This window comes from Elephas maximus, chromosome 7, assembly GCF_024166365.1.
Source record: "Elephas maximus indicus isolate mEleMax1 chromosome 7, mEleMax1 primary haplotype, whole genome shotgun sequence".
Lineage (NCBI taxonomy): Eukaryota > Metazoa > Chordata > Mammalia > Proboscidea > Elephantidae > Elephas > Elephas maximus.
Genome location: NC_064825.1, coordinates 99,188,135 through 99,200,104, shown reverse-complemented (window position 1 = coordinate 99,200,104; position 11,970 = coordinate 99,188,135). Strand labels below are relative to the sequence as shown.

Sequence of the window (11,970 nt, the reverse complement as noted above, 5' to 3'; positions counted from 1 at the left end):
GAAAGTAGTAATATGCCATTGATCACATTTAAATTTTTAAAAACCTAATATGTTTACGTTCATGCAAGTCATTGCAATAACACGTTACATTTCTAGATTTCACCAAATAAATATCAATAGAAAGAAGACTTATATTTCCACAAGGGAACTTAAATTCTGCTCATATTTATGTTCATCACAAAATGAGTGACATAAATAACTAATCTAAAAATATCAGAATGTCACAAAGTGGTGAGCCTTTACATTTTTTTTTTTTTTACTCAATTGGTTTCCTACATATTTACAAACAAAACAAACAAACAAAAAAAACCTTTGAGAACTTGTTTTAATGTTGACAAACCACATAGCAAAGGAGCAGAATACTGGACCACCTATACCTCAGGGATTTTTCGTGTCAACAGAGCTAAAAGAAATTAGAGCACTACTTAGGCTTGTTTCAGTCTTGTAACATATTATTATCACAGTAAGTTTCCTCTTCCACACTGAATCAGCACCATTTGTATTGGTACTGCCATCAATGTTCACTCCATTTAAACTTCAGTTCTACTGTACTTCAATGCAGTAAATATCAAATGAGAATTCAGAATTCATCTCTTCAGAGCAGGGCCACATTTGAGGAAATGGAGAGCAGTAACACCATCTTTACCCATCGCTGTCTAGTCATTTCCGACTCACAGTGACCCTATAGGACAGCATAGAACTGCTGCATAGGGTTTCCAAGGAGCAGCTGGTGGATTCGAACTGCCAATCTTCTGGTTAGCAGGTGAACGCTTCACCACTGTGCTACCAGGGCTCCACACCATCTTTAGCACTTATTTATCCCAAGTGCCCGTGTGACTGACACAGGGCAAATCAGAACGGCACACATCATTATGTTTGATGAAACAGACGAATTAAAATCCAGTTTCCTATGTTGTGAGGTAAGCTAATTACACATGTATAATCAATACTGCCTTCTACTCTTCTCTTTTTGGGTTCTAAGCCTCGCCCAGCACACATAAGAACATGTAACCAAGTCAGCATAAAGTTAAGTCTAAGGACTATGTGCTTGACTACCTTGAGTGTTTGCAGTCATTGGTTTCTCTTTTGGTACAGCTTTTCTGTTCATGTGCTGGAAAAACACATTTTCGTGTTGTCATCTTCATCCCTGAGTGTCGACTACGGGGGATGATTGCCAAGTTGAGGCAGAGAGCACTATAGCTCAGAAGTTCTGAAATTGCTAAGGCATTTCCTAGCCAGAATTCAATTATTTCCTAACTGGGATAAAAGAAAACAAAGCATTTTGTACCCTTGCAAATCAATCCTTCCCCTGTCTACCACCTCTCCCCGCAAAACAGCAATCACGACCAACCAACCAATGTGTAAAAGCAGATAAAATGTTGCCCAAATCATCAGTGTCTATTTACACACATATTTCTATGACAAAATGAGAGAGAAAAAGGGTAAACCATGAGTTTTTCGTAAAGTCAAATTTATTCCATTTAAATGATTATCCTTTATTCTGAGATTATGTTCTTCCTACATTTTGGGTCCTAAAATCTCTTACAGAGCCTAGGTAAAAGTTTACCTTCTGTGTTACACGTTCCACAATCTTGAATTAGTTCTTGGTGAATTCTCCATTAAAATTTTGTAGCATGATAAAAATTAAGTCTTAATTTATTTCAGGTCAATGTAAACATGGCCTTAATTTCAAGCACCCAAAAAATATATTTTCAATCAACATTGCGGTTATATCATCTTTTATTAAAACTTTGTCAATACCTATAACTCACTGCCATGGAGTCAATTCCGACTCATAGCGACCCTATAGGACAGAGTAGAACTGCCCCATAGAATCCTGATTTAAAAAGTGTAATACCAGCTCTGTAATGTCGTTATTGTTAGAGGAGTAGGGTGTTTTCACTACATGAACATTAGTGGTAGGTACAGTACAGACACAAAGAAGAATGAGGGTTCAGGCTTTCCTGGACCAGTGGCATAATAGGTGGCTGCCGGTCTCAATGTACATTTTGGTCTATTTACCTCTATAAATCATACCATATAGCTTTCAGTATTTATACACATTTAAACTCAGAAGAAACATGCGTTAGACGAAAACATGTTAGTGGGTTTCATGCGTCAGAAACGACCCTGTTATTTCATAAATTATTTTCATGCCATTAGCTACCTGTGAGAAAGAATAATTTCATGTAAATGTGCAAACTGAAACATACTTTCAGAAAACCTTACACAGAGATCTATGCGAATGGTAGTACAGCCTCCTATAAGTCAAACCAACTAATCTCCATTTCCTCAAAGTGTTAGAAACAAAAAAGAGTTTTAGTCATTACTTTCTCAAGTCTGTTTCGGAGAAAAACAGAAGGATAATGATCATTGGCATTTTGAACCTGGTGCAAGAGTTGTGTTTTATGTCTGACACTACAATTCTGTGATTTGCTATGATTGTGTCCCTTCCCATTACGCTGTTCTTGCTAATTATTAATTTGATATCCATTTGATTTGAGCATGTATAGAAAACTTCAAAACAACTCCCAGTAGTATCCTAAAAGCAACTTAACTTTCCTCCCAATTATGCAAAATTTAGCCAAGTTAGTAACAATTAAAATGACAACTGAAGGGTTAGGAGAGAGGAGGGTGCCTGGCAGTGCACACGCAGAGGCTGAGGCATCTGCCTAAGGTATCCAGTGAAGCTACCCACGCTTAGTTCTTCTTGGTTTTCTTCAGATAGCCAGCCCGCATAGACTTGTTGATGTTCATAATTATTTTAAAGGCGATCCAAGAAGGCAGGGATAAGATTATTGAGAGCTATGAAGAGAAAGGATGAGATATGTAATTATTGCCCACAATTCGGGCTAAATTGAAGCATATGATCTTATGTTTTATTATATACCATCTACCAGTTGCTGCTGAGTCGATTACGACTCACGGCAACCCATGGGTGTCCCAGGAGAACTGTGCTCCACAGGGTTTTCAATGGCTGATTTTTGGGAAGTATATCGCCAGGCCTTTCTTCTGAGGCACCTCTGGGTGAATTTGAACCTCCAACCTTTCAGTTAGTGGCTGAGCACATTAACTATTTGTACCACCCAGCGACTCTACAACTTTCCTATCCAAGCCTATTATCACAAGCTATTATTTTATTCATAGGTAGATTTTAAAGTTATCTGGTGTACAGTTCAAAAAAATAACAGGGGTGGCTTGTTAGTATGTCTGGACAATGTATATATGCTGGTATGTCATGTACTATTTTGTGACTCAGTGGGAAAGAGAACTCCAAACCAGAAAGTACTGATTTGGGACTTAAAACTTTACATACCATAACAGAATGGATCAGGTATCCACTGGTTCGGGACTGCAAGCCTATTGTTTTCATCGCAGACTTCACATATGTCTCTGAAGAGGGCTTATCCAAAGTTGCCCTTCGGATTTTAGACAGCTTTGTAGCTACGAAGTGTGGCACGACACTCTGTAAAGGAAATGCCCCCCAAAACATGTCATTAATTAGGAAGGCCACAAACTCAGAAAACAGTGATGCTTCACTGCTCTTATTAGTAGAAACCTTCTGACGAAATGTGTATCTTTAGAGGGAGAAAAAGAAAGATACAATTATCTAAAGCCAACTTGAAAGAATATATGATAGCATAAAACAAACTGTAACAAAGCATTCATTCCATCAGTAACACAGAATTTGGGAAGAGGAAAGGTAGTAAAAAGAAGCAGAAAATTTTAAAAGGAAAGATTAAACAGAAATCTAGAGAGCAGAATGAGTCAGGACGGGATATTCTTTCTCCCCTGACAAAACTGAACATTGTTACAGAACCACCAAACAGGGCATTTCTGACATTTTCTCTCCCTAAATTTTCTCCATAACTAATGGTTAACTAAGCTTGTTCTGTCAGATCTGGTCTTTCACAAAAATACTTTTCATTTTCTCAGCCTTGGGTTACCACTTTCCTTCCCTAGTTGCTTACCATTCTGTTTCTAAGTTTCATAAACTCTGCTATTGATAAGATAGGACCACCTTCCTTTTTCGTACATTTATTTTTTCTATGGCAGCAGGGGAGGCAGCAAAAAAATATGGAAACAGGTTGGGTAACTAAAAGACACCTTACAGGGCTGGTGTGGGAGACAAACCTGAACATCACCTTGTAGAGGAACATAACTAGTGTTCACTTCTTTGTAACTGATGCTTTTTACATTTTGGGGATGTGATTCAACATGAAATTTAGTGGAACCCTATTACACGAGTCATGAGGCAGGACACAAGAGGTTCCTTCTGTAGTTTGAAATAACTTGGGCATCCCCATTGCCATCAAGCAGATTCCGACTCATAGCAACCCTACAGGACAGAGTAGAACTGCCCCATAGGGTTTCCAAGCAGCGGCTGGTGGATTGGAACCACCAACCTTTTGGTTAGCAGCCTGAGATCTACCTGGGCTCCATCTTGGGCCTAGCAGCCCACAAAAGAGTGAATGTATTGTTTGCCTCACACATGTGAAAGGAAAAAGTATAAATTACAATGATACTTCTATTAATGAAGAGGTGGTCAACACATGGTAGTCAAAAGCAAAAACTGGAACTTTTTTTTTTTTTACTAGAGGTGGAAATAAAACTAAGATGTGTTCTAGACTATGGATTTCCTTCCTGCTGAGACCTAGGAGTGTTCCCATGTCTCTTTGTATGTACCCAGATATGGGGAGGCCATTACTTAGTAATATTTTTCCCGTTTCCAAAACCAAACCCTTTGCCATTGAGTTGATTCTGACTTATAGCAACCCTACAGGACAGAGCAGAACTGCCCCACAGAGTTTCCAAGGAGCATCTAGTGGATTTAAACTGCTGACCTTTTGGTAAGTAGCCATAGCACTTAACCACTACACCACCAGGGTTTTCCCTATTCCCAAGTATGAGTCAAAGAATACAACCCATCCTCCTTAGTAGGTGGGCTGAAACTTCAGCTATTTGTTACGAACCAAGAACCCAAGGGCCTAACCACTGTCACTCTCCATCTTCCTCTTCCTCAGTCCCTCCAGCCATAGAACCATACTAAGTAAATTAATTTCCTCAGAGTACATGAGCTAACTTTGATTAATATGACTATCATTCAAATTTATGCATCAACCACTAAGGCCAAAGATAAAGAAATTGAAGATTTTTATCAGCTTCTATAGTCTAAAATTGATCGAACATGCAATCAGGATGCATTGATATTACTTGTGATTGGAATGTGAAAGTTGGAAACAAAGAGGAAGGATTAGTAGTTGGAAAACATGGCCTTGGTGATAGAAGCAATGCCATAGATCGGATAATAGAATCTTGCAAGACCAATGACTTGTTCATTGCAAATAACTTTTTTCACCAACATAGACTGCGACTATACACACGAACCTCGCCAGAATGAATACACAGGAATCAAATCAACTACATCTGTAGAAAGAGGTGATGGAAGAACTCAATATCATTGGTCAGAACAAGGCCAGGGGCCAACTGTGGCACAGACCATCAATTCCTCATGTGCAAGTTCAAGGTGAAACTGAACAAAATCAGAGCAAGTCCACGAGAGCCAAAGTATGACCTTGAGTATATCCCACCTGAATTTAGAGACCATCTCAAGAACAGATTTGAAGCAAAGAAGTTTCCTGAATGAACGCTTCGAAGGCCAGTGTAGCAGAGGTGGGGGTTTGGGGACCATGGTTTCAGAGGACATCTAGGTCAACTGGCATAATAAAATCTATTAAGGAAACATTCTGCATCCCACTTTGGAGAGTGGTGTCTGAAGTCTTAAATGCTAGCAAGCGGCCATCTAAGATGCATCAATTGGTCTCAACCCACCTGGAGCAAGGGAGAATGAAGAAAACCAAAGACACAAGGCAATTATGAGCCCAAGAGACAGGAAGGGCCACATAAACCACAGACTACATCAGCCTAAGACCAGAAGACCTAGATGGTGCCCAGCTACAACCAATGACTGCCCTGACAGGGAGCACAACAGAGAACCCCTGAGGGAGCAGGAGATCAGTGGGATGCAGACCTCAAATTCTCCTAAAAAGACCAGACTTAATGGTCTGACTGAGACTAGAATGACCCTGGTGGTCATGGTCCCCAGACCTTCTGTTAGCCTAAGACAGGAACCATTCCCAAAGCCAACTCTTCAGACAGGGATTGAACTGGACTATAGGATAGAAAATGATACTAGTGAGGAGTGAGCTTCTTGGATCAAGTAGACACATGAGACTATGTGGGCAGCCCCTGTCTGGATGGGAGATGAGAAGACAGAGGGGGTCAGAAGCTGGCTAAATGAACATGGAAATAGAGGGTGGAGAGAAGGAGTGTGCTGTCTCATTAGGAGGAGACCAATTAGGAGTATACAGCAAGGTGTATATAAATTTTCGTATGAGAGACTGACTTGATTTGTAAACTTTCACTTAAAGCACAATAAAAAAAAATAGATTTGACGCCGAAGACCAGGCCAGTTGTGGAATGACATCAAGAACGTCATACACGAAGAAAGCAAGAGGTCATTGAAAAGACAGGAAAGAAAGAAAAGACCAGGATGGATGTCAGAAGAGACTCTGAAACTTGCTCTTGAATGTCGAGCAGCTAAAGCAAAAGGAAGAAATAATGAAGTAAAAGAGCTGAACAGAAGATTTCAAAGGGTGGCTCCAGAAGACAAAGTAAAGTATTATAATGACATGTGCAAAGAGCTGGAGTTAGAAAACCAAAAGGAAGAACACACCTGGTGTTTCTCAAGCTGAAAGAACTGAAGAAAAAATTCAAGCCTCGAGTTGCAATAGTGAAGGATTCTATGAGGAAAATATTAAATGGCGCAGGAAGCATCAAAAGAAGATGGAAGGGATATACAGAGTCATTATTCCAAAGAGAATTAGTCAATGTTCAACTATTTCAAGAGGTAGCTTATGGTCAGGAACCAATGGTACTGAAGGAAGAAGTCCACACTGCACTGGAGGCACTGGGAAAAAACAAGGCTCCAGGAATTTATGGAATATCAATTGAGATGTTTCAAAACATGGATGTCGTGCTGGAGGTGCTCACTTGTCTATTCCAAGAAATTTAGAAGACAGCTTCCTGGCCAATGGACTGGAAGAGATACATATTTATGCCTAGAAAGGTGATCCAACAGAATGTGGAAATTATCAAACAATATCATTAATATCACACACAAGCAAAATTTTGTTGCATATCATTCCAAAGCGGGTGCAGCAGTACATCAACAGAGAGCTGCCAGAAATTCAGGCCAGATTCAGAAGAGGACGTGGAACCAGGGATATCATCGCTGATGTCAGATGGACCCTGGCTGAAAGCAGAGAATACCAGAAGGATGCTTACCTGTTTTTCATTGACTATGCAAAGGCATTTGACTGTGTGGATCGTAACAAATTATGGATAACATGGCGAAGAATGGGAATTCCAAAACACTTAATTGTGCTCATGAGGAACCCGTATATAGATCAAGAGGCAGTTCTTCAGACAGAACAGGAGATACTGAGTGGTTTAAAGTCAGGAAAGGTATACGTCAGGGTTGTATCCTTTCACCATACCTATTCAATCTGTATACTGAGCAAATAATGCAAGAAGCTGCACTATATGAAGAAGAACAGGGCATCAGGATTGGAGGAAGACTCATTAACAACCTGCGTTATGCAGATGACACAACTTCATTTGCTGAAAGTTAAGAGTACTTGAAGTACTTACTGATGAAGATCAAAGATCACAGCCTTCAGGGTTATGCCTCAACAAAAAGGAAACAAAAGTCCTCACAACTAAACCAATAAGCCACATCATGATAAACAGACAAAATACTGAAGTTGTTAAGGATTTCGCTGTACTTGGATCCACAATCAACGCCCATGGAAGCAGCAGTCAAGAAAATCAAAAGACGCATTGCATTGGGCAAATTTGCTGCGAAGGACCTCTTTAAAGTGTTGAAAAGCAACAATGTCACCTTGAAGACTAAGATGCGCCTGACCCAAGCCATGGTATTTTCAATGACATCATATGCATGTGAAGTTGGACAATGAATAAGGAAGACTGAAGAAGAATTGGGGCCTCTGAATTGTGGCGTTGGTGAAGAATATTGAATATACCATGGACTGCCAAAAGAACAAACAAATCTGTCTTGGAAGAAGTATAACCAGAATGTTCTTTAGAAGCAAGGATGGTGAGACTGTGTCTTACATGTTTTGGACATGTTATCAGGAGGGATCAGTCCCTGGAGAAGGACATTATGCTTGGTAAAGTACAGGGTCAATGGAAAAGAGGAAGATCGTCGACAAGACGTATTGACACAGTGGCTGCAACAATGGGCTCAAGCATAAGAAGGAAAGTACAGGCCCAGGCGGTGTTTCGTTCTGTGGTACACAAGGTCACCATGAGTCCAAACCAACTTGACAGCACCTAACAACAACAATATATATAAAATATATATATGCATATACATATATGTATATACATATAATATCCAAAATACATATATATGGCATAAATTGTCCATTATATCCCACTGCCGTGGATTATTTTGATCTTGTGGAAAAATTAAGCTGCACTGCCCGAATGAACCACTTGATGGTGCCACAGGTTAACTCATCATTCAGCTCAATCATGGAAAAGGTCTAGAGAATCCCTGGCTCTGGGGGTGGGGACAATAGATGTACAACCAGAAATTCAGAGTTATTATTTTTTTCAACTAAGAAACATAAATTCTTTTCTGGAAGGTGTATTTACTGATTTCTACAACGGTTTAAAAACAAGGCAGTTAACAAGGCCTAGTGGAGGATGGAAAGGATACCAAGAGGAAGTAACTTTTTTTTTTTTTTGATTTATTAGTCAATTTAAATTTATTTTAAATGTTAACATGGACCTTACTTATGCATATAGAGCTTCTGATAATTTTTAAGGAAGTTAAGGTTCATTTTATCCCACAAACACTTTTCTGGCTTAATGTCTCCTCTGAGTAGGCTTTTACTATATAGCATTGGTTTGTTAAGATGTTCTTTCTGGTTTCCAGGTTGCTATAAATCCTCAAGACTAGTGAATTCCACTACCTTGAAAACGTGTGACATGCTGACACTTAGCCATTCCTCCTTCTGTGGAAACCAGTAAAACCAGTTGCCATTGAGTTGACTCTGACTCACGGAGACCCCACGTGAGTCAGAGTAGAACTCTGCTCCACAGGGTTTATTTATTTATTTTTTAGGTTTTGTCTTAAGTCAATCATTTTTTTAAAAAATAATTTTTATTGTGCTTTAAGTGAAAGTTTACAAATCAAGTCAGTCTGTCACATATAAGCTTATATACACCTTACTACATACTCCCACTTACTCTCCCCCTAATGAGTCAGCCTGCTCCCTCCTTCCAGTCTCTCCTTTCGTGACCATTTTGCCAGTTTCTAACCCCCTCTACCCTCCTATCTCCCCTCTAGACAGGAGATGCCATCACAGTCTCAAGTGTCCACCTGATACAAGTAGCTCACTCTTCATCAGCATCTCTCTCCAACCCATCGTCCAGTCCCTTCCATGTCTGATGAGTTGTCTTCGGGAATGGTTCCTGTCCTGGGCCAATAGAAGGTTTGGGGACCATGACCGCTGGGATTCTTCTAGTCTCAGTCAGGCCATTAAGTCTGGTCTTTTTATGAGAATTTGGGGTCTGCATCCCACTGATCTCCTGCTCCCTCAGGGGTTCTCTGTTGTGCTCCCTGTCAGGGCAGTCATCGGTTGTGGCCGGGCGCGATCTAGTTCTTCTGGTTTCAGGATGATGTAAGTCTCTGGTTCATGTGGCCCTTTCTGTCTCTTGGGCTCGTAGTTATCGTGCGACCTTGGTATTCTTCATTCTCCTTTGATCCAGGTAGGTTGAGACCAATTGATGCATCTTAGATGGCCGCTTGTTAGCATTTAAGACCCCAGACGCCATACTTCAAAGTGGGATGCAGAATGTTTTCATAACAGAATTATTTTGCCAATTGACTTAGAAGTCCCCTTAAGCCATAGTCCCCAAACCCCCGCCCTTGCTCCACTGACCTTCGAAGCATTCAGTTTATCCTGGAAACTTCTTTGCTTTTGGTCCAGTCCAGTTGAGCTGACGTTCCCTGTATTGAGTATTGTCCTTCCCTTCACCTAAAGTAGTTCTTATCTACTAACTAATCAGTAAATAACCCTCTCCCACCCTTCCTCCCTCCCCACCTTGTAACCACAAAAGTATGTGTTCTTCTCAGTTTATACTATTTCTCAAGATCTTATAATAGTGGTCTTACACAATATTTGTCCTTTTGCCTCTGACTAATTTCACTCAGCACACTGCCTTCCAGGTTCCTCCATGTTATGAAATGTTTCACAGATTCCTCACTGTTCTCTATAGATGCGTAGTATTCCATTGTGTGAATATACCATAATTTATTTAACCATTCATCCGTTGATGGACACCTTGGTTGCTTCCAGCTTTTTGCTATTGTAAACAGAGCTGCAGTAAACATGGGTGTGCATATATCTGTTTGTGTAAAGGCTCTTATTTCTCTAGGATATATTCCGAGGAGTGGGATTTCTGGGTTGTATGGTAGTTCTATTTCTAACTTTTTAAGAAAACGCCAGATAGATTTCCAAAGTGGTTGTACCATTTGACATTCCCACCAGCAGTGTATAAGACTTCCAATCTCTCCACAGCCTCTCCAACATTTATTATTTTGTGTTTTTTGGATTAATGACAGCCTTGTTGGAGTGAGATGGAACCTCATCGTAGTTTTAATTTGCATTTCTCTAATGGCTAATGATCGAGAGCATTTTCTCATGTATTTGTTAGCTGCCTGAATATCTTCTTTAGTGAAGTGCGTGTTCATATCCTTTGCCCACTTTTTGACTGGGTTCTTTGTCCTTTTTGTGGTTGAGTTTTAACAGAATCATATAGATTTTAGAGATCAGGCGCTGGTCGGAGATGTCATAGCTGAAAATTTTTTCCCAATCTGTGGGTGGTCTTTTTACTCTTTTGGTGAAGTCTTTAGATGAGCATAGGTGTTTGATTTTTAGGAGCTCCCAGTTATCTGGTTTCTCTTCATCATTTTTGGTAATGTTTTGTATTCTGTTTATGCCTTGTATTAGGGCTCCTAACGTTGCCCCTATTTTTTCTTCCATGATCTTTATCGTTTCAGTCTTTATGTTTAGGTCTTTGATCCACTTGGAGTTAGTTTTTGTGCATGGTGTGAGGTATGGGTCCAGTTTCATTTTTTTACAAATGGATATCCAGTTATGCCAGCACCATTTGTTAAAAAGACTATCTTTTCCCCAATTAACTGACACTGGGCCTTTGTCAAATATCAGCTGCTCATTTGTGGATGGATTTATACCTGGGTTCTCAATTCTGTTCCATTGGGCTATGTGCCTGTTGTTGTATCAGTACCAGGCTGTTTTGACTACTGTGGCTGTATAATATGTTCTAAAATCAGATAGAGTGAGGCCTCTCACCTTCTTCTTCTTTTTCAGTAATGCTTTACTTTTCCAGGGCTTCTTTCCCTTCCATATGAAGTTGGTGATTTGTTTCTCCATCACATTAAAAAATGCCATTGGAATTTGGATCGGAAGTGCATTGTATGTATAGATGGCTTTTGGTAGAATAGACATTTTTACTATGTTAAATGAGGAAGTAACTTTTCAGCTAAGTCTTAAGTCTACAGTTCATGTCAGCTTCTCATACAAAAACTTACACATACATGGTCACGTGGCCCTAGCTGCTCTCCCTATGTGACAGCACATCCCTCCACTCCACCTTGTATTTCCTGTGTCTGTTCAACCAGCTCCTGTCCCACCCTGCCCTCTCATCTCGCCTCCAGACAGGAGATGCCCACTGTCTCATGTGTCTACTTGAGCTAAGAAGCACACTCCTCACCAGTATCATTTTATGTCTTATAGTCCAGACTAATCTTTGTCTGAAGAGTTGGCTTCGGGAAATGTTTTAGTTTTGGGCTGA

General features: G+C 40.1%; 1 protein-coding gene across 3 annotated transcripts in view; it reads right to left on the bottom strand.

Moving 5' to 3' along the window:
* Window positions 1-286: 286 nt before the first annotated feature.
* The window catches only part of HSD17B12 (hydroxysteroid 17-beta dehydrogenase 12), a 193,374-nt gene continuing 181,690 nt past the window's right edge, over window positions 287-11,970 (bottom strand). For 2 of the 3 annotated variants that reach the window (XM_049890925.1, XM_049890923.1), the window contains 2 exons: window positions 3,317-3,466; window positions 289-2,805 (listed from right to left, as the gene is read on the bottom strand). In XM_049890925.1, the coding sequence (XP_049746882.1) occupies window positions 2,701-2,805; window positions 3,317-3,466 (255 nt within the window). In that variant the 3' untranslated portion in view covers window positions 289-2,700. Of the gene's footprint in view, window positions 2,806-3,316; window positions 3,467-11,970 lie in introns of all 3 variants that reach the window. The other variant, XM_049890926.1, reaches the window with a different exon arrangement.